General features: G+C 40.9%; 1 protein-coding gene across 1 annotated transcript in view; it reads left to right on the top strand.

Annotated features, from left to right (window-relative positions):
* Positions 1–23,698, top strand: part of TYR (tyrosinase) — a 78,621-nt gene extending 54,923 nt beyond the window's left edge. The window contains exons 3-5 of the mRNA XM_060771128.2: positions 470–617; positions 15,844–16,025; positions 21,991–23,698. Of these exons, the coding sequence (XP_060627111.2) occupies positions 470–617; positions 15,844–16,025; positions 21,991–22,208 (548 nt within the window). The 3' untranslated portion in view covers positions 22,209–23,698. The remainder of the gene's footprint in view (positions 1–469; positions 618–15,843; positions 16,026–21,990) is intronic.
* Positions 23,699–24,343: the final 645 nt, after the last annotated feature.

A 24,343-nucleotide genomic window follows, 5' to 3' on the forward strand; every position in this document is an offset into this window, starting at 1 on the left:
TACAGTATAGGTGTGTCCTTAGTTTCCTCTCCTGGGCCAACCCCACCAAACCTATTTTAGCATCCTTTAGCTGCATGAAGTGATAGATGTATGTTCTTCTGGGGATTCAAGAACAATAGCATGGTGTTTCCAGCCCCTCCAAGTAGCTAGTGATCTGTAATGTAATATGAAGTTGTGGGAGTGGTCCTGCTTCTGATTGTTGCTGTCTTGCTTGTGGGCTGGAGGGAGCTGGAATCATCATCCCCTGCAGCCTGATCACTACCAGAATCGATCTTCATCACTTGGAGTGGCTTCCTGGAGTTGAAGGCAGGTTTTGGGGAAAGCTATAGTGCCTCCATCATGAGTATACAGCATTATTGAGCAGTTTCAGATTGTTAAATCTAGGTTACAAATCTATAAACTTAACAGAGGATGCTACCGACTGTCTTTTACCAATCACTATCATTTTACCAATCCTCTTCACCAACAGGCTTTGCTGATCCGAGTACTGCAATATCAAATGTATCTCAAAGCAGTCTGCATAACGCATTGCACATCTACATGAATGGATCCATGTCTGAAGTACAAGGATCAGCCAATGACCCCATCTTCATCCTTCACCATGCCTTTGTTGACAGGTAGGTTTGATATATCCTGAAAAATTGAATGCTTAAAATGAGTTTTGACAGTTATACAGACTATGGGATCTAAAAGTGGCATCTTTTTGACATATGTACTAGATATCTGTCATTATTTTATAACTGACACCATTTCTTTGGTCTTGTAATATTACTCTAAACTCTTCTTGCTGAACAATGGATTCCTCAGGACTTTGTCACTGGAATCCCACAATTTGATTCCAGAGGGATGAAGGTGGAAGATTGGCTGCACCACATCTGTGAGGACAAGGGCCAAACTATGCAAGTCTCTTTAAGCTCTGTCAGTCTGTTTAGAGATGTACATAGCAGTCATAAGTAGTGTTGATCAGTATTGGAAATGCTGAGTGAGGAAATAATATTTTGACCCCTTCCCCCACACACATGCTTCTGACATTCTTTTCCAGGCTGCTGTTCACATTGCTATCAACATTGAGATCTTTCCTCCCAATGCAATTTGCAGCTTAAGAGGAGCTAAACATAATGAAGTGTTGACTCTGAGTTTACATGGCCAGTATGGATGAGTCCTAGAGCAAATCAAGTCTCAACTTGCCCCAGAAGCCAAGATGTCTAAACTTAGATGGTCATATTTTGGCCATATCATGAGATGTCATGATTCATGAGAAAAGAGGGATAGGATTGGAGGAGGAAATTGCTGGTTCTTATCTCTATGCATGACATGTCAGCAGCTGTTAGGATGGAAGGCAGGCCTTTCATCTGTTTTGGGACCCAGACATGATGGAGCTGTGTCTTCTTCTTCTTCTCTGAAGCTAGGACAGCGACAGTTGGGATGAATGGAGGATTTTTTTCATCTTCTGGGCCTTGGCATGACTCACATGAAATACAATGATGCTTGATAAGGTTGAATGCAGTAGAAAAGAAAAAGAAGACTGCTTTACAAATGAATAAACTCAATAACAGAGTGACTTGGGGGTCTTTTATTCATGAAATCACCATGAATCAAAGCCAACTTAATGATGGCGAACAACAAACACACAAACTAGGAGAGGATGGAGCAGTTTGCTTTTGCCAGTGACTACTGGGCAGGACAAGATTCCATTGAGATGACTAAGTAAAAATTAGTTTTGCATTTTGCTATCAGGGAATGAGAAAAGTGGGACATTTTGAACCCATTTCAAAAAGTGGAATGACCAGATTAATCAGGACTGTCCTGCCTAAATATGACAGTAGGAAGATATGGTACTGTCATAATCCAAGGTTGTGACTTGAGTGTTGAGAGGTTTTGCTTTCTAAGCCTCCCTCTCTGCTGATCATCTCCCTCCACCTCCCCTCTTTCTCTTTTCCTAATGCAGTAATTTTATGAAATATTCTTGACATTTTGCTTGAGTGCTTATTTATTTCTAGGCTTCAAACTACAGTGGAACTTTATAGAATTTCAAAGGTGACCCAAGAAAAATTTCATGACCTCAGGGCTTGAAAAGTATATGAAAAATACATCTGATGCAAATGCTTTTTGGGCACAATCTGCTCATAGTAATAAAGGACTTCCTTGGGCTCTGTGGGATTCAACTCAATATTTTGGAGCTTCCTTAGTTAACCTTTGAGGACAGTGAACCTTATACATTTCCTAAGATTTCTCTTCCACTTTTAATGTTTTCATCACTTTCTCAATCCTGCCCCTCCCCCCCCCAAATATTGGCTAGCAATCACAGATCAGTCATACATGAATACATACCTACAAATAACTCCTGTTGTTTTTTTTGTTTTTGTTTTTGGAAAATGTGGAAATTTATGTATTTCTTGATGTACTGACATACAGTGCAACTTGTAAAAGTCATGAGTATGAGGAGCAGAACAAATTAGTACACCAAATGAGGTAATTATGAGGTCTAGTAATCTCAAAACTCAATGGGGCACACCATTATACCCGAACCCAAATATACTCAATGTAATGTATGAGGTGGGTTCCCAGTCCACAATATTTCATGGCTACAATCTGAGAATCAGAAATGATAGCTCTTGAGATCCACAGGTAATGGCATTATAGTAATACCTCGAAATCTGCAAGAACCTGTTTCCTTCCCAGCCTAAAATAGCAGATATGGCAAAACACCATTAATTTACCTGACCTTCAACACCATTATCTTGGAGGACCTAGAAATGCCTAGAGAGCTATCACACTCAGGAATTTGTCAGGTCCTCCAGAGTGGCTCTGTGGTAGCAGAGGGGAAACATATTGGTTTGGGACCCGCCTACCTTCATGGCTGCATTTCCTTTTTTTTACCCTACATGTCTCCTTTGATCTTCCGAGGAGGCTCTCCTCTCACTCCCACCTCAGTCACAAGCGTGGCTTGTGGGGATGAGGGAGAGGGCCGTCTCGGTGGTGGCCCCCCAGCTTTGGAACTCATTATTTGGGGAGATTAGGCATGCTCACACCTTGTCAGCTTTTAGGAGAAGCTTGAAAACCTGTCTGTTCCGCCTTGCTTTTGATGAATTAACAACAATCCCCATACCATGTCCATCCCAGCATATATTCATCCTCTTGATGCACTTCTCCTTATCTCTAGCAGGTAATTAAGCCCATAGCTTGTTCCTCCTGTACCTCCCACCAGATAATTCACTCCAGTTTCCTATCTCACCCTATGCTTCTGTTTTTATTCTGTCATTTGGCCTAGCCCATCCTGATTTACTCCTTGCCCGTAACTGATGTTATATCCCACTGTGTTAATTTTCCTTTGTTGTTTTTATGTTATTGTTTTTTATTGTGGTATATTATTTTAATTTAATTTTAATTTTAATTCAAACTATTATTTTGCTGTATATATTTCATTTGTTTATTGTATTAGTTGGGCTTGGCCTCATGTTAGCCACCCCGAGTCCCTGAAGAGAGATAGTGGCAGGGTATAAATAAAGTTTAATAACAACAACAACAACAACAACAACAACATAGAATTGTCTGGAGGACATAGCAAATTCCCAGAGAGACCACGTGTGGGTAAGTGGGTAAGATGTGGGTTCTGCTGTTGTGGGAGTCTTACTGTATCCTTGCTACATGAAGTACCAATCACAGCTGCCCAGAGTAGGTATTCCCGTAGCCATCTCATTGCCCTTTGTTTGGCTAGAATGTTGAACATGAATAAATTCCTTCAGCAGGAACCCCTTGCAGTCATGGAAAAGATTACGGCATCTAAAAACTGTTATAAAGCCTAGCCTTCCTTTTTCAACATAGTTTTCTTGCAGAGATGGGAGATAATTCCATCATGCAAGTCTTTTGCCATAGTCAGAAATCGTGCAGCCCTTAATCATGGAGCTAAGGTCCCATCTACATTGCTATATAAAGTAGTTTGAAACTGCATTATATCGTCAGGGTAGACTCATATGAACTGAGTCTAGACTGACCATATAATGCAGTTTCAAGCTGCATTATATAACAGTGTAGATGGGGCCAGACATATCACTAGAAGCCTATATATTGGTGAACAGAGAGAATGACCAAACCTGAATATGTTCTTGATTGATGAAGCTGTGACCCCGTATCAAATGTTAATGGGAGTGAGCCCTATTCTATGGAAGCTCATTTTCCTTCTATAGCTAATAGAAGATATACTTCATCAATATGGCATGTTGTTGGTTGTGTGTTATCTGTCATTTGTTGCTAATTGCTATCAGGTTGGCTCCAACTATGAATCAGAGATCTCAGGGCCATGGATTCAATCAATCCATCTGTGATGCTGTCTTCCTCTTCCCATTGCTTTCAATTTTACCAAGCATTATAGTTTTTTCCAGTGAGTCATGTTTTTTTAAATGATGTGTCCAAAGGGCAACCAGGCTCAGTTTAGTCCTCTTGGCCTCTAGAGAAAGTCCAAGTCCTTTTGCTGTCCATCATATGTGCAGAACTCTTTTTCAGGACCAAATTTCAAATGGGTTGCTCTCCTTCCTATCAGGTTTTTCAACTGTCCAGCTTTCCAAATCATGCATAGAAACTGGACAAACTATGGATAATCCTGAGTTTGGAATTCAATGCTATATTTATCTCTTCCTTTCTCATGTTATGCCCAGGAATTTCACAAATTGATTGACATCCTGTTACTGATATGCATATTGGTATCTCCTTGTTGGGAAGCCCACAAGCAAAAAGCATGGGTACTATTCCACCCTGCTACTGATGTTTCCCTGCAATTGGAAGACATATTGTTGTGATACCAGAAGTATTGGCCCCATGGGCTCTCAGGTCCAACCCCTTGGTTAAAGCAGGATCTCCAACTTCAGCATTTCCAGCAGCCCAATGTCCTTTGGAAGTGGTAGCAAAGAAGGAGATCCCAGCACAGACTCCATAGCTGAATCCCTTACGATCAAGAAGTTCCTTCTAATTGAAATCCATTCTCCAGTAACTTCAAACTATTATACCTGGTTCACCTTCTGTGGGAGCAGAGAAGAGGCCTGTACCCTTTTCTCTGTGACATCCTTGAAGGTACTTAAAGAGGACTATTATGCCACTCCACCTCTGAACATGCCCAATTCTTCCAACCATCCCTCATATGTTTTGTTCTCCATCCCCTTGCCATCCTTGTTACACTTCTCAGAACTTGCTTCAGCTTGTCTATATCCTTCTTAAAATAAGATGTTCAAAGTTGAATGTGGTACTCCAGATTAAATGGAGAATATATTGGGGCTATGACTTTCCTTGACTTGAAAACTATGCTTCTATTAATATGGGCTAAAATAGCATTCATCTTCATTCCTGCAACATCACACAGCTGTCTCATGTTCAAGTCATGATCCCCAAGCAATGCAATCCCCAAGCAATGAATATATATTCATGTGAACTGTTAAGACAGAAAAATACATTTCAAGTTTCAAGGAGGAAGGTATGGGTGTATGGAGGACAGACATTCCTAGGGTGACCCTCCATGTAGGGGAGGACTTGTCCAACTGCCCCAGTAAGGCAGGGACAACATCAGCTGATCTGTCATCCCACTTCTACAACTGCTTTTAAAATGTCCCAGTTTATTTATATTTGTTCCATGTTCCCCCTTTGCATTCAGTATACTTCAATTCCTACATATAAAGTGAGTTTAACAGCCTCATCACACTAGAGCAGTGTTTCTCTAGCTGGGGGTTGGGATCTTTGGGGAGGGGGTTGTGAGAGGATATCAGATGGATCATCAGAGAACACCAGGAAACACAGTGTTTTCTGTTGGTCATGGGGGTTGTGTGTGAGAAGTTTGTCCAATTCTATCTTTGGTGGGGTTTGAATGTAAGTGAACTATAAATCCCAGAAAATTACAACTCCCAAATGTCATGGTCTATTTTCCCCAAACTTCACCATTGTTCATATTTGGCCATATTGAGTATTCGTGCCAAGTTTGGTCCAGATCCATCATTGCTTGAGTCAACATTGCTCTCTGAATGAACTACATCTCCAAAACTCGAAATCAATGCCCACCAAACCCTTCCAGTATTTCCTATTGGTCATGGGAGTTCTGTGTGCCAAGTTTGGTTCAATTTCATCATTGGTGGAGTTCAGAATGCTCTTTGATTGTAGGTTAACTATAAATCCCAGCAACTACAACTCCCAAATGACAAAATCAACCCCACCAGTACTGGGCATTTGTGCCAAATTTGGTCCAGTGAATGCAAATACATCCTGCATTTTAGATATTTACATTACAATTCATAACAGTAGCAAAATTATAATTGTGAAGTAGCAACGAATATAATTTCATGGTTGGGGATCACCACAACATGAGGAACTGTATTAAGGGTTTCGCAGCATTGGGAAGGTTGAGAACCACTGCAATAGAACATGGATGCAGTTTAAATCTGGTTTCTGACTCCTGCAGAATTTTGGGGTTTGCAGTTTAGCGAGGCCCAGGACCTGTCTGGCTGAGCAGTTTAAAGGCCCCTCCTTAAACTACAAGCACCAGAATTCTGCAGAAGGCAGAAACTGGATTTAAAGTGGATCCATGCTCAGTGTGATGAGGTTGTAAATGTCACAAAAGTAGTTTGCATTCCACTAATTCAGCAGTAGGGAGAGGCTGATGGGGAATCTTGCCCTTCCCAGAGGACACAGGCAAAAGCAACTGCTGCAGCCTCTCCTAGTTTATATGTTATTCCTCATCTAGACTAAACTCTGATCTTGGTTGGCCATGTTAGTCTCAGTTTTCATCTTTGAAATGTTGAAGAATATGTGATGTTTTCATGATGCTGAAAACTTAGTAATCTTTACTCAGAGCAAATCCAAGTGCCGGAGGTTCATATATGGCATACTTCCTTTCAACTTGTGTGTGAGGTGATCCATCTTGTGCTTGAAGATTGATTGATTTTTATTCATGTTGCAGTTCAGACTAAAAAAGGGGCTCTGCATGTATGCCAAGTATTATTATGATTACTACCTTTTATATGTTTGGCATTCACACAGTGAGCCTCAAGCTGCGTCCAACCCTCGCCTCCCCCTCCAATGACGAAATCAGCTCCAAATAATATGCTGAGGAACTGCATGAAGCATGGCTCAAATCCACAGTAGACCTGCAAGACAAAGGCAGGTCAAGAGGCAGCCATTAACGGTGGCCTTCCACCCACACTTTCCGTAAAAAGCCAAGAAATGTTTTCTGTGTGGTTTTGAAAGCTTCTCAGTACTGGGCTTGGCTTGGTCTGTCCTTCAATGACTTCAGAATTGTTTGGTTTCTCCTTCTAGTCAACATAGCTTAGGAGCAAGGGATGTAGAGGATTATAGTCCTATATAGGAGGGAATCTTGTGACCCTCGTATGTAGAGCCAAAAGATTCCTTCTTCTTCAACAACTTCTTCAATAGTTTTCTTAAAGGGATAGCATGGAAGTCATATTCCATAATAATGATAATACCTGGTGGTCATCAAGATGGTAGTAGGTGGAAGTGGATACATCTACATTGCAGAATTAATGCAGTTTGATACCATGCTTCAATGGTATGGAATCACAAGAACTTTGATTTTACAAGGTCTTTGGCCTTCTTTCCTGAAGTGTGCCAGCATCTCACCAAATTCCATAGTATTGAGCCATGGCAGCTAAAGTGGTGTTGGACTGCATTAATTCTACAGTGTAGATGAACCCAGGGACAGTAATAAACAAGATGCTTAGTGCAAACTAGCTTCTTCAGCCTTTATGATATTCATTTTAGAATTAATTGTAATATTTAATGATAGGCAGTTCTATCAGTGAATTATGCATCCTATGCCACAATATTCTCAATTTCCAAATAGATAGATGATAGAGATACAGAGATCGATGATAGATCTCTATATAGATAGATAGACCAGAAGTTTCTCAATTCCATTGTGTGCCATAAGGTACCTGTGGGATGATAGCAGCTATAGTACTACAGTTTCAGAGGGCACCAGTTGGGGAAGTCTGGTTAACTTGAGGAGCAAGATTGAGTGAAAATTTTGCTCCTTAAGGGTGATAGGGTAGGGATTTGGTTTTTTTTGGGGGGGGGTGCATTTCACTTGTTGGAGGTCCCATCCTAAAATTACAACCTCATTACATGTGGAAATTTCCTAGGATACTTCTGCCCCAGTTGAGCCATGGAGCCTATTTGCCACCCATCACATGACGTAGCCTCACTTCCAGTGGGCTGCATGGCTCAACTGGGGCAGAAGTGTCCTAGGATGCTGCGCCACCAACACGGGAGTCTCCCCGTGTTCCATTTGGAACAACAGGGCTCCCACGCGGGGAAGCTGCACAACGATGCTTCCCTGTGTGTGATGGGGATGTGTTAGTGAGGAAGAGTATCGGGTGCTGGGATTGCCCCACTGTCCCCCAATTCTCCACAGAGGCTGGTGAATTGATCTGGAGGAGCTCATCAATGTGATGAGGTCCTTACTGTCATTATTCCTGCTATATATTTTTCAAGATGATTGACATTTCCCTCTAGTTGGTTACAAAATGAACAGCATTTACTCCTGAACATGGGAAACAGAGATAAAGATTACAGATTGTGAATGTGTCATCCGGAGAGGCTCTCTAGCTAGATCCATAGCATTTATTCTGCTCAAGTTGAGAAAAATTGGCTATTACACTACAAAGTGGGTCTTGCCAATTCCTGCCTTTCTCTTCAAGCAATTGATATATGTGATTGCTGGTCTTGGACAAATCTAACCAGACTCTTCAGTTGCTACTTCTTTGTTATAAGGTAAAAATGTTATTCTCATTCACAACACTACCAACTGATTTTTTCCTTGTTATCAGCTTTTCTAGATACGGACCTAACCTTGATAACTGTGCAGATTTTTCTTGTATATTTCAGTCATTTAGGCATCTTCTCCTTAAAGTTAATCTCAAGGGCTGTCTTGTCCAACCCTCTGCTTTGCATGAACTAATATCTTAAACATCCCTGAGATGAGGCCCTCTAACCTCTGTTGAAAACCCTCCAGTGAAGGAAGGTCTAACTCTAAGGAAGTTTATTGTGTTATCAAACAGGTCTTGCCATCAGGAAGTTCTTCCTATCACTCAGATCAAATCCTTTTTCTTGTAATTCAAATCAGCTGCTTTGGATCCACCCCTGAAGCAGCAGAAAACTTCACCCCATCTTCTGTAAAGTGCTTGACATATTTACTTGTGACTATCAGATTGTCTCTCTCCTCTTCTCCAACATATCCAAAGCCCTCAAAATCATAACAAATGGATATGGGCAGCAGTAGATGGCACCTGGTGACAGGGGGCAGGATTGTTATTGTTGTTGCCATGTGTCTCCAAATTGACTCCAACTGAAGGCAAACCTATCCTAGGGTTTTCTTGGCAAGAATTATTCAGAGGAGGTTTAACATTGCCTCCCTTTCGGATCAAGAGTATGTTACCTGCCCAAGATGCTCAATGCTGCACCTTCCTCTGGAATACATGAGGATTTAGAAGGCAGCATGGAACACTTGCAGCTCAAGTGATGCTACCTCACCCATTCACACTGAACGTCATCAGCTTCTGGAAAACAATATCTATCACCCAATCTGTGAAAAAGAAATTCAAGACATCTTGGGGCAGTTCCAGACAGCGGTAAAGTTTGCGCTGACCCAGGTTTTAAAAAACTCTGGTTGGGGTGGACTGTAGTCTGCACACCAGCCTGGAAAATGTGCGGTTTTGGGGATGAGTGTACAAATGTCCCCCCGAAATGTTCTGGAAGGACATTGATACACCCTGAAATCCCCACAACCCACCCCCAAACCCCTTTAAAAATAAAAGAACTCACCCAGCAACCATTTCTGTGATGCCTAGCTCTCCTAGCATTTAGGAATGATGCACCAGGATTTTCCTTCTCCCCTCCTTCTCCTGGCACATCATCCCTAAACATGGAGCTCCCGGTGGTGCAGTGGGTTAAACTCCTGTGCTTGCAGGACTGAAGACTGACAGGTCACAGGTTCGAATCCGGGGAGAGGCGGATAAGCTTCCTCTATCAGCTCCAGCTCCTCATGCGGGGACATGAGAGAAGCCTCCCACAAGGATAATAAAAACATCAAATCATCCAGGCATCCCCTGGGCAACATCCTTGCAGACGGACAATTCTCTCACACCAGAAGCGACTTGCAGTCACTCCTGACACGACAAAAAAAAAATCCCTAAGCATCAGGAGAACTCAGACACCATGCTAATGGCAGCCGGGTAAGTTCTTTTATTTTCTAAGGGTTTTTTGGGGCATTAGAGCCCTCTCTGATATTCTGGCCTCATGGAGGCTGGAAAACACAAGAGAGCTGTGTGGAAGGCCCCCTCAAAAGTCCTAGGATTTCTGAGGGGACAGTCCAAACTCTTCTCACAGCGGGAAAGATGTAGATCTTTCAAGAAGACCCGCATCTTTCCTGCATTGTGTTGAATGCACTCACGTCTACATTGGGTATCATCTGGACACTCCACGGGAAAATGCGGGAGGATGCATTTTAGGGCCTGTCTGGATGGGCCCTTAGAGAGTTTACCGTGCTTTCTGGAAACTTGAAACTGAATCCTGACTATTCGTTTGCACATCTCTCTGTGTGTCCTTGTTTTTTTGGCTATGGAATGACTCCTCGGCTTCTTGCTTCTGGAGTGCTTATTGGTCAAATGGCTTCCCTCATCCAGTGAATTAAGACGCCCAATCATTTTCCATTACTGAGTGGGGATTTGAACTTTCATTTCCTGGATTCTTAGTCCAGAAACAATAGCTAGACAAGTTTAATCAAAAGGAAATGACATTCAGTACCTTTATTAGGAATAACCCCTCTTGCTAGTGCACTAGATGATTAGATAATGATCTTTGCTTTGATTGACTAAGGGGTAGTGAATCATTTGTTTTGATTGGAGAGCTAATTAGTTTCATAGGCTCAGAAGAGAGTGAAAGGAAACTGAGAAATAGCCTTTACGTAACTCTGTTGCAGGCTCTATCACACAAAGATGGTTGTTTGATAAACAGTGGCACTGTTCAGATAGTCCAGTATTCTGCTCCAACATGCTGATATGGTGATAGTGATAAAGCTACCTTTTTAAAGCTATGAAATAGAGATATATGTGACATTATGCTTTCCACAGATGCCACCTAACATGTTTATAGTGAAGGATGCCGCAAGCCATGCATGACAAATCTGATCCACCATGTCATTTTATGCAGCCCAAGAGGCTTTCAATGCCAGGACATAGTTACATTTATACAGTTTTACAATTACAAATGGCCCTTTGAAGGTAATCATAAGGCTGCTGTGGCCCTCGGTGAAAATGAATTGGACACTCCTGCTGTAAGATAATGAGATTAACATTGAATGCCAGTGTACTCATAGAAACCTGTTAGAGGTGTATAGTGAGGTAAAGATTTCCCCTGACATTAAGTCTAGTCATGTCCAACCCTGGTGGGTGGTGCTCATCTCCATGTCTAATCCAAAGAGCTGGTGTTGTCCATAGACACCTCCAAGGTCATGTGACCAGCAAGACTGCATGGAGTGCCATTACCTTGATGCATGTTTGTGAACTGTTTGGTTGGGAGAAGCTGGGCCTAACAGCGGGAACTCATCACGCTCCCCAGATTTGAACCACCAACCTTTTAGTCAGCAAGTTCAGCAGCTCAGTGGATTAACCCATTGTGCCACCAGGGGATCCCTAGATATGTATAGTTCCTGAAAAAACATAGAATATATAGGTGATGGGATAGTTGGCTACATTGTATTGTTAAGATGGATAAAAATATGACAGAAGGGACAGAATTCTGCATGTGTGAAAGTGTCATGAAATATCTGTATACAGACAGTCCCTAGTTACAAACAAGATAGGTTTTGTAGGTTTGTTCTTAAGTTGAACTTGTTTGTAAATTGGAACAGGTACATTTTTTCAGAGTAACTCCAGCATACATATGCATGCACAAACACACACACACACTCACACATCACTTCGGATAAATGTGGGAAAAGTTAACACCCCTGTGGTGTTTGCTTTGCTGTCTGTGCCTCTGTTCAGAAGATTTCACCTCACTCTCTGTCCCAGTGATAATTGGATTTTGAAAAAAAAAATGGCTTGTTGTGGAAACAAAGATTGCTGAGAAAGCTTCAGTGGAGACACTTTTTACCCATGATAATAACTCTTTCAAGAGTGAATTTCCCTTCTGAGGGATAGATTTCTCTCTCTTCCTGTTGTCTGACCACCGTTCTTAACTATGAGTTCTTTGTAAGTCGAGTGTTTGCAACTTGGGGACTGTCTGTAACGCCTTAGCAGTCACTATGTGAATTATAGAAGAATGTGATTATGTTGTGGAATAAAGGGTTATATTAAATGCTTTCAGTGACTAAAGTGTGTTTGCACTCATTTTAGAAATCTAGATTGTTGTTGCTGTTTGATAGATAGTGCCAATGTTCTGATAGCCCAGTAATCTGCTCCAACATTGTGATAGTGACAAAACTATTTTTTTAAAATAAAAAAAGCTTTGAAATATATGTGGCATTGCGCTTTTCACAGATGCTGTTTAACATGCTTATAGTAATGGGTTGTTGTTGCTCTGTGCCTTCAAGTTGTTTATGACTCATGGCAAACCTAAAAAGAACCTACAAGGGTTGAATGAAAAGTAATGGCTCCACCTTCATAACTCCTCACAGATGGCAGTACTGGTATGCGGCAGATACTGGCTTGTTCAGTAGACACTCCTCTACAGTTCCATTTTGGTGGGAAGTCTTAGCATTGAATGGTTGTGTTGTTAAAGTGCGAAGTATGGAACCCTACACAGACGGTTGGTCAATGCGACTTAAGCAACGTGAAGCCATTGAATTCTTGACAGCAGAAGGTGCCACCCTTAAGGAGATTCATCAGAGAATGCAAGCTGTTTATGGTGATTGTGTTGATGTGATTACTGTGTGTCATTGGGCGAGTAAGTTTAAAGATGTTGAGGTGTGTGACAAACAGTTGGACATCCTGTGACAGCAACCACCGAGTTTCACAAGCAAAAGAGTGGCAGATTGATTCAGGATTATCATCGTATCACTCAGAGAGAAATTTCAAGCATAATTGGCATTTCACAAGAACATGTGTGTCACATTATTGCTTTGCTTGCATATCGGAAGATCTGTTTATGATGGGTTGCGGAAACAGAGTGTCGACTTCTTCCGTGATGGCTTCAGAAAACTTGTTCATTGTTAGAAGAAATGTCTGGTGATTATGTGGAAAAGTGAATAGTGGTAGTTAAAGAGCACATTCTAAGGATTATTTCTGTGTTTGATTTATTAAAACATTCCCATCCAAACCCAAGTAATGAAGGTGGAGGCATTGCTTTTCATTCAACCCTCGTATGAAATAATTTTCCTGAAAGCTTTTTTTCCAAAGAGAGTTTGCCTTTGCCTACCTCTAAGACTGAGAGAATGTGACTTACCCAGAGTCAGCCATTGGGCTTCTGTGTTGAGCATGGATTGAAACTGTGGTCTCAGAGTCCAGCACTCAAACCACTATAGAGGTGTACACAGCAGGGTTTATGCAGTTTTCAAATGTGCACTTTATCCAACTTTTTTTTTAATTTTATTGTTTTCATATAACAGCCTGTAAGCACTGAAAGATGCAAATGGCCTCCAGTTCTGTATTTATTCTGATAGGTGGGGAATCAAATACATTTGTGATTAAAATGTCTGTCAACAGCAAATTTCTTACATAAGAATAATGATACATTGCCAAGAGCAAGAAAAATACTGTGTTCTTTAGCATGAGTCCATGATGAAAAAATTGATCTACCTGCAATTTCGCATTATTGTTTTCAGGTTGTATCTCAATGGCACTTCTTCATGGCTTTATTGAATAAACAATCTATGAAATCTAAACCATTACTGCTTTTCCCAGGAGCATCCCTTTTCCCTATCTCTGCAGACATTTTGAAGTGGAATTTGCTAACATGGTTATCTTGCCATAATTGAAAAGCACTTGCCTTGAAATCAAGGCGTAACTGACTCCTTCACTTTTGAGACTGTTGCCATGAAGAATCAAGTTTCTTCTTCAGGAAGACTGTATTTATTTGTCTTGAATACAGAATAATTTTAGATGTATAATTATAGGCAACTGTTCTATATTTATGTTCGCTACTTAGGACTTTATAACAGGAAGCACACAAATTGCAATTACATCAGGACAACAGTGTTTTTTGCCTTGGATTTATCACATGATGTGTCTCTTTTTCTCATTGGTCTCCTAGTTACAAGCTAGATAGATGTGGGGAATGCCGTGGATGTAGCGTGTTTGTATTTCAGTAAGGCCTTCAACAAGGTCCCCCATGACCTTCTGGCAAACAAACTAGTCCAATGTGGGCTAGGCAAAACTACGGTGAGGTGGATCTGGAATTGGTTAAGCGAATGAACCCAGAGCACCAGAGGGTGCTCACCAATGCTTCCTCTTCATCCTGGAAAGAAGTGACGAGCGGAGTGCCACAAGCAGGGTTCCGTCCTGGGCCCGGTCCTGTTCAACATCTTTATTAATGACTTAGATGAAGGGCTAGAAGGCAGGATCATCAAGTTTGCAGACGACACCAAATTGGGAGGGATAACCAATACTCCAGAGGACAGGAGCAGAATTCAAAACGATCTTGACAGATTAGAGAGATGGGCCAAAACTAACAAAATGAAGTTCAACAGGGACAAAATGCAAGGTACTCCACTTAGGCAGAAAAAAAATGAAATGCAAAGATACAGGATGGGGGACAATGCCTGGCTCGAGAGCAGTACATGTGAAAAAGATCTTGGAGTCCTCATGGACAACAAGTTAAACATGAGCCAACAATGTGATGCGGCAGCAAAAAGAGCCAACGGGATTTTGGCCTGCATCAATAGGAGTATAGTGTGTAGATCCAAGAAAGTTATGCTAGCCCTGTATTCTGCCTTGGTCCAATTAGGACATATGAAACCTTATGAGAGGTTCCAGGCAAACAGGATTTGTTTCTCTCCCTACATATTGAAGGATTTTTTTAAAAAAATGTGAGACCCCTTATCCATGGACCTTACATTCCAGAAGGGTCACAGCTACTTCAAAGTATAGATACAGCTGCATGCCATTAAATTGCCTGATGTCCAGTCCTAACCTGCCAGAGTTTAGCTGAATTACTTACTTATTTATTTATGGCATTTGTAGCCCATCTTTCTCAGCCTTACGGTGACTCAAGGCAGCTTACAGAATTGGCAGAATTTGATGCCATACAGTCATAAAAATACAGTTAAAAACATTCAACATAACATCATAAAAACCATATAAAACCATTAAAAATATATCACCAGTGTCGTCCTGTTAAAATCATTATCCAGCAGCTGAAGGACTTATTACTTCCAACAGAGATATTTGTTCTAAGAATTTGCTAGATCCTCCAGCATGACTCAATGCTAATGCTGCAAGGGGAGAAAGAGGCATACCATAGAATCTCTTGGAGAACCTAGCAAATTTCTAAAGAGACCATTTCCCCCAGACACAGGTAAGTGAATTTGCAAATATAAGTTCTGCATTTATGGGGTCTTACTCTATTCGTATTAGTCCCCATATGATACAATGTCTTTGATCAGCTCATTTGAGTATCAGAACTATATCACTGCAAGCGTGAAGCATATTTCACAAGACAGAGCATTTTCAGTGGTGGTACTGAAACAAGTCTTTTCCATACTACTCCTATGTTGGGTGAAGACCATTTTCCATTGTGTGAGTTCTAGTAAACATTATTGGTGGCCTTGTTATAAATTAATGATTTTTGCCTACTTTGGGTTGATGCAAGAAGATCCTTGTGTGATGCTTACACCAGTGTCTCTTTTCACAGCATTTTTGAACAATGGCTTAGAAGACACCGACCTCTACGTGAGGTTTATCCTGCAGCCAATGCCCCAATTGGACACAACCGTGAATCCTACATGGTCCCCTTCATTCCACTTTACAGGAATGGGGAATTCTTCATATCTTCAATAGAACTGGGATATGACTATGAATATCTAACAAATCCAGGTAAAATATGAATATTGAATTAATAATTTCATATTTAATCTCTTCATATATAGAGGAAGTAGGAAATATGGGGAGTGACCAAAGAAACATAAAGTGTGCAAGAGGAGATTTTTTAAGGGAAGCTTTTATTCTAAGTAAGCAGTCTTACATTACAAAAAAAGTAACTTGTTCATGAAGTCACCTTCCTTTGGGCATTACTTAGTAGTACTGTAGTTACAAAGTTCTAAAAACAGTCCCATTCAAGTGAGGTTAGAAAGAAATCACAAGCTCTAAAGCATCTAGTTGTATATTGCTATTACATTCAAAATACAGATAATGTGTTTGGTCTTTGGATGTTCATAGTCTGGAATCTGGAACCATTGTGTTGCATCCCAGTTCAAGAAACGAGACCATAAGATTAAAACCACCACACTGGACTGTAGGAAAAGCAATCCTTGTTTATTGATGAAAAATTGGTTACAAAATAAAGGTAAATGCAAAGTCAAAAAGCCACAGAAAAACACAGCAGTCAGTAGAATCTCTGAACTTGAGCAAAATTTCAAAAGCCACAATACAAGAACCAGGAATCTGTTAGCCTTTTACTAACCATGAACTTGATAACTAAGCCTCTGGGATTACTGGCCATGAAACACAGGAATTCTGCCAAGGCACAGCCACAGTCCCAAACGTTGCTTGATCTAAAGAGGCACCCGGCAGGAGGCCTCTTAAACCAAAGAAGCTATTCTTTGAAACGCCCCTTGACTTTGACGTCTGGGCCTGTCTCTCCTGTAAACGATGTGACCTTCGTAGAAACTGGGAAACATTTCTGTCTCTAACTATCTGTTCTCTTCGGTCCTCATTAAAAACCCCAGGTGGAGAGATATCACGGCTAACTTCCAAAACATTTTCCTCCAGCTGTTGAGTTTCATTTTCATCCCCGCTGACCTCTGCATCAACAACAGATTCCACACTGTCAGGGTCAGTGAGAGCTTGCTCATTTGGAAAAACTATCAGAGACTCCGGTTCACACAGATCAGGATCAGGCTGAACCCCAACACATTGTCGAGTCTACAACCGAGCTTCACTTTCCTTCCAAAGTCTATCCAAATCTCTAAAGTTCTCCTTACACTTTGTGGCACCATGCTTTATAATCTTTCATCTTGGAAGCACCTTGAAGTATTTGCTGGGGGTCTCACATCCAAGTACTAACCAGGGCTGAATCTTCTTAGCTTCCACAATCAGAAAGAAGCTGGTGCAGGTTACATATTTAAGACCATATGCTATAATTTGGAGCAGTACAAATCAAGCACGGTAAACTTCCTACATGCCATTCCTTCAGGTATTTAAACATGCTGTTGTATCCCAGAGGAGGAACATTGCTGTCCTTAAACACCACACCAGTATAGTAAAATCAGCAAGCAGATTATTGAAGAGAATATGTAAGCAAAGCAGTAAAAATGGTAAAAACAGTAAAGTCCAAAACAGTATAATCCAAAGAAAAAAGATAGTCCATGAACTTCAAGGTACAAAGGTAAAAACACAAAATCCAAGGATGCAAAATCCAGAGAACAAGGCAAAATGGAATCAAATATATGAAATGGGAATTTGGCAAAACTTGAAACATGAAACTAGAAATCCACTTAAAATCAAGACCAGCATGAAGTTTCAACATTGATGAGACTGAATTAAAATCCTTGTTTTAATATAAAGCTTTTCCTGTCCCAAGAACCAAAAGGAAAGCATTCCACTACATTCCTTACAACCAGATAAGGATTTCTTATCTTTCTTTTGCAGCAGATGGATTGACCTTCGCCAATCCTGAGAACTCTGACTCAGTTTACAAAAGTCTTTTTTCTATCTTTACACTCATTAAATTCTGCACCTGACAAATCATCCTCAGAAGACAGTTTCTCAGAGAAAGACTTCTGTGGGCCTCTCCCAGGAATTTGACCTTGTGAATCTGCAGGAGAAGCACTCCATTCATGAGACACTTGGCATGGGCTTCACTCAGGTCCAGAAAAACCCTAATCCTCATTGACATCAGACATAATCACAGGCTGAACTACAACACATGCTTTATCATGTGGAAGTTAAAGCATTCTTTTTTTTTTCTGATGCTCCAGAAATTCCACCTAAAGAGTAGGAGGGATTTTTTATTGAGAACTGTTTGGCAACAAAATGAACTCCCTTGGAAAATGATAAGTCTCTCTTTGGAGGTCTCTAAACAGAAGCTATTGACATTGACTATTCTAAAGCCTTTGACTGTGTGGATCATAATAAATTGTGGCAAGTTCTTGGTCGGATGGGCATCCCAAGCCACCTTGTCTCTCTCCTGAGGAATCTGTACAAGGACCAAGTAGCAACAGTAAGAACTGACCACGGAACAACAGACTGGTTCAAGATTGGAAAAGGCGTACGGCAAGGCTGCATACTCTCACCCAACCTTTTTAACTTGTATGCAGAACACATCATGCGATGTGCTGGGCTTGATGAATGCAAAGCTGGGGTGAAAATTGCTGGAAGAAACATTAACAACCTCAGATATGCAGATGACACCACTCTGATGGCTGAAAGCGAGGAGGATCTGAGGAGCCTTCTAATCAAGGTGAAAGAAGAAAGCCGGGTTGCAGCTAAACATCAAAAAACCAAGATTATGGCAACAAGAATGATTGACAACTGGAAAATAGAGGGAGAAAATGTGGAGGCTGTGACAGACTTTGTATTTCTAGGTGCAAAGATTACTGCAGATGCAGACTGTGGCCGGAAAATCAGAAGACGCTTACTTCTTGGGAGGAGAGCAATGTCCAATCTCGATGAAATAGTAAAGAGTAGAGATATCACACTGGCAACAAAGATCCGCCTACTCAAAGCCATGGTATTCCCTGTAGTCACCTACGGATGTGAGAGCTGGACCTTAGGGAAGGCTGAGCGAAGGAAGATAGATGCTTTTGAGCTGTGGTGTTGGAGGAAACTGCTGAGAGTGCCTTGGACTGCGAGAAGATCCAACCAGTCCATCCTCCAGGAAATAAAGCCCGACTGCTCACTGGAGGGAAGGATACTAGAGGCCAAGATGAAGTACTTTGGCCACATCATGAGGAGACAGCAAAGCCTAGAGAAGACAATTATGCTGGGGAAAGTAGAAGGAAAAAGGAAGAGGGGCCGACCAAGGGCAAGATGGATGGATGGCATCCTTGAAGTGACTGGACTGACCTTGAAGGAGCTGGGGGTGGTGACGGCCGACAGGGAGCTCTGGCGTAGGCTGGTCCATGAGGTCACGAAGAGTCGGAGACAACTGAACGAATGAACAACAACAAAAAACAGAAGCTGGATGAGCATCTTTCAGGAGTGCTTTTAAAAAAAAAATCCTGCCTGGTAGGGGTTAGGCAAGATTGCTCTCGCAACCCTTTCCAACTCTATATTTCTATGAACCTATTATTCTGTATGTGACTGGAATGGAGGAAAATTAAAATGTCAGGTTAAAAGAAATTATTACAAAATACATTTTAGTTATGTGGGCTTCTGTCTGGAGGAAAGAAAATAAAGAGTAATGAAAAAAAGAGGGTTAGAGTAGACCATATGGTATGACATTTTCCTCTCCTTATCTGCACTCCCTTAATTATTAGCACAAACAGGCAATTTTTGAAAATGTAATTACAATTTCCTTTCAAGCTTATTGGAGCAGGTAACAATCCACTGGAGAGCTCAGGCAAGGCGGGAGAAGATCTATTGGGAAAGTGCTTGAGATTACTGCAGATGTAATTATTTCATAAAGGTTGGAAGTAGCAAAATGGAAAGTCGGGTCTCACAAAGAAATAAATAGAGATAATTTGGCATTTTCTTATGATTAGAACTCTGAGAACCACCATCATCCTAGCCAACATGGCCATGCTGATTTAGGAATTCTGGTGGCTGTAGTCCTGAAAGACACATTTTTACAAGCTTTGAATAAACTCTTATGAGCTTCTTATAGAAAACCTCACCTTTCCACTAGCTCCCAATTCATGTTCCAAAATGTTGATGCTGAAGTCTATGGAATGAGTCAAGAGAAGGGTGACGAAGAGCCCTTCCACACAGCCATATAACAAAAAATATCAAGGCAGATAATCCACAATATCTGCTTTGAACGGGGTTATCTGAGTCCACACTGCCATATAACCCAGCTCAAAGCAGATAATGTGGAATTTTATACAACTGTGTGGAGGGGGCCCAAAATGGTCAAAGGTGTGAAAGCCAAGCTCTGTAAGGAGTGGCTTGGAGAACAGAAGGGAACATGCTAGCCATGTTTAAGTATTTGAAAAGACATCATATTAAAGAGAGAGCAAGAGAAGAAGAAACCCTTTTAAAATTGTAGTGGCAGCAGCCTTCGATTGAAATGTATTTAATATTTCCATTCTTTTTTGTTTGTTTCCCTGGAATGGTTGCTGATACAGGAACTTATTTTTAACAGTTTGCAAAATAAAAGAGAAGCCTGTGTTTCTGCTGAATACCACAACCAGCAATTACTCCTACTGCTACCTGCGGGGTGGTATTGACTGAGTTTATCAGAGCACAGTAAAACCCTGAGATCATCAACTGGCATTAATTGGTTTGGATCTATGCCTTGACTATTGAGCTGCAGCATTCCCAATTCCCAATACCCTAAGTTCTGCAATACTCACAAGCTACTCAACAAACCGAGTCGTCCAGCTGAACAAGAGTCTCAAAACCAAAAGTTGGGTACCAGCCACTATGCCAAAAAAAAGGTTGCGTATTTCATAATTTTTTTTGGCACAGATGTGTTAATTACATTATGCAACTTTGTGTTGCAGGGCTCTGCTTGCACAATGGGTTTAAACCCTTGGGCCGGCAGGACTTCTGACCAATAGGTCAGCAGTTTGAATCCTGGGAGAGTGCGGATGAGCTCCCTCTGTCAACTCCAGCTCCCCATACAGGGACATAAGAGAAGCCTCCCACAGGATGGTAAAAACATCAAACATCATTTGTGTGTCCCCTAGGCAACATCCTTGCAGACAGCCAATTATCTCACACCAGAAGTGACTTGCAGTTTCTCATCTTATTCCTCACATGAAAAAAAAAAACCCCTCTTGTGTTATTGGTTGGCAATATTGTGCAACTGTAGAAGTGCTACTATGAGTTTCAGTAGGGCAGATGGAACTGCACTGGCTGTTTGCGCAGCCATGGATACGCAATGGCACTACAAGGTAACTTCTGTAATCTTGAACCAAAAGTGTATATAGACCAATTAGCTTTCATGATAATTGCACAGAATCCACAGGATTCTGGCTTGTGACTGCTTCATGTTTTTAACAGTTTTGAGCATCAGTCTTTGCCACATTTCCATATACTGTCCACAATATAGTTTTTCACATTCCAGTTGTCTTTTGGCCTCACATCCAAAGGAATCAAATTTGGATCACTTCTTCAATGTCTTAGCTGTTGTTTTGTGCCTCCAAGTTGTTTTGAACCCATTGCGACTCGTATCCAGGGGTTTCCAGGAGCTGACTTGCCCAGGGCAACCCAGTGGGCTTCCATGGCCAGGCATGGAACCAAGCCCTGTCTCCAGAACGATAGCCCAACACTGAAACAAGGTTTTTCAATGTCATCCTATACTACAAGGCAATGAGATTGTAAGAGTAGATCTTCCCCAAGTTCCATTTTTGGATACTAACACCAAGAATCACCTCCTTCCAAGGAGCAAATGCTCTATAGAAGCCAATCGTGTGTCTGAAGAAAGGAATTTCAATGAGAATGTTCTCAGCATGGAGGATATACATTCCATAAATCCAAGACAATTTTCCATATGGTTAATGTACAATTTGGTTCCAGCATAGGTTTGGAGCACTTTGTTGTGCAAGAAGCAAACATTACTGGATCCATTTCTTTACTCCAGTTTGTCTCTTGCTGGTGTCTTGGCTTCTCAATGATCTCAGCTTTATAATAGAAAACTGAGGGAATGATCTTCCTTTCTCTTTTTCTGTCTTTACAGCCGACCCCTTCCAGAATTTTTTCCTGCCTTATTTGGAACAGGCACGTCAGATCTGGCCATGGTTGGTAGGAGCTGCTGTGGTGGGTGCCATTATAATGTTGATTGTTGGCATCATTACTCTACGATGTCGAAAGAAGAGAAAGATCTCAGAGGAGACACAACCATTACTCATGGAGAGTGAGGATTATCAGCATGTGACATACCAGTCACATGTATAACCATGATCCAGTACCCATACTTAGAGTGAAACTTGACATGTTGTTGGGAATCTGTGACATATTCTCCTGATATCTTTACCAAAGCTTGGTGCTCTGTGTGTGTCATGAATACTTTTTAAACCAGGTTCTTTTTTTCTTTTTGCAATTTTCAGTGTGAGAGGGTATATCAGAACTTTTACAGAACTTTTACACTTTTACAGAAAGAAGACATACAGATTCTATGTAACTACATTGGATTCACAAACAACTTACAGTGACATTGGCTAACAAACAGAGAAAGAAAGGGGTTACATTTTTACTCGGTATTCACACTACATATCAATTCATCCATCAGCATGCATACAACACCATTCTTCCTCCAGCTGTCATCTGGAGAAGAACACCTCTTAGGCCAGACCCTGCTTCCCTACCAATGCACAGATCCAAAACTTCTATAACGCCAAAACTTCTTTCCCTAAGAACATGCCAAGGACTTGATCCCTGTTTTCCATACGGCAGAAACTGACTCCCTGCAAATGTATCATGACTCCAAAACACACTCCTTCCTCTTTCCTTGAGAAAAGGAGACCCAAATTGTACATAATCCTGCTTTCCCATAGCAGTTCTGACACGCCATACACCATCTCCACAGAGCATGGAGAGTGAACAGCTCCACGGTCTGTCACAATTTGAGAATTATTAGATTAGATTGTCTTTATAGGAATATTCTGCTGATGTTGTCTCAAAGTTGTAAATTATTGTCCAGTTGAAATTATCTTGGGTCTTCACCTCCTGACATAGATGTTTGTCTTCAGGTAATGAACCATTGTGTGCTGGGTTTGATTTGAAATAGCATTGTCTTTGACTAGTGTAAACAGAGATCATTTCCTTTAGTATTTCTGGTCAGCAAAGGTTGACAGATGTAAACAGATGTAAACATTTATCTTATCATTGTCACGGTTGTTATCACACTTTACTTTTTCAGTTCTCATTAGCAACTTTTAATTACAGTCCAGCAAGCAGGTAATTAGTCATTGCAGGTCTCAATCTTAGAATTGTTCTTCAAATTATTAGCTTTCATTCATTCTCCTTTCAACCAGTTCCATTCCATTCATACCCACACATTTCAAATCCACATTTTCAAATCTGCACATTATATTTCTTGTGACATGTGTTTGTATATTGAAATTGATTCAGGACGGCAGTTAAAGTAAATGGATATACTAGAGAAACAGAAGGTGTGTGCTTGGGGGGGGGGGGGTGATATTTCTCACTTTCCTGCCCCATTGTCAACAAGCAAAATGCTGGGAAATCTTAGGTTCATGAGATATTTTCAATTCATCCCTATCTGGCATGGTCAATAATAAGCCACTGTGGGAATTGCAGTTCAAAACATCTGGTTTGAATAAATGTTCTCCAATGCCTGGCTAGCAAATATTGACCCCACAGAAGGAAAAGACAGTGTCCTGAAATCCATTGTTAATTTTAAATAATTAAACTTACTGAACCAATTGAATTGACATATGTGTTGAGTTACCAAGTTACCATTGATTTAATTGGTCTAGAGTCCAGCAATAGGATATAGGTCAATGCAATATGAGTACCTGTTATTTAATATCTGCAAAAGCTGCTTTGGAATAGAGGGAATATACCGTAATTTTATCGAGAGTGATCCAACACAGCAACACCAATCCTTCCACCTCATGAAATGGCTGATTTGGAAGCTTTGAAAACTCATCAGAGTCTCCTGTTGTGAGTCTATCATAATTTGTCAATGTTTGCCCTTATTCTTTCAATAATCTAATGTGGTCATTGAAAATTAAAACCACTTCAAACACATTTTAACCATTCTTTTATATGTGGAGCTGGTTCAAGAAGCAGATTTCATTATACAGCAGCACTACACAACATCATTAGACAATCAGCCTGATCCCCTTACCATTGTTGTCATTTTTAAAAAGCACACTGAGTAAAACACCAGACTTACTAGCTGAAGGTTAATTCCACCATTCTTTTCGGCAATTAGCGGAATCCTATTTTTTGTTCAATTCAAAGAAAGCCCATCGAATCATAAGATGTTTCTTATTTGTTGATTCAGCACTCAACATTTCATTTAATGTTTTAACTGTAGTTGAAACCAGCCAGCATGTTTTTGG

The sequence above is a fragment of the Anolis sagrei genome, chromosome 3 (assembly GCF_037176765.1).
Source record: "Anolis sagrei isolate rAnoSag1 chromosome 3, rAnoSag1.mat, whole genome shotgun sequence".
Lineage (NCBI taxonomy): Eukaryota > Metazoa > Chordata > Lepidosauria > Squamata > Dactyloidae > Anolis > Anolis sagrei.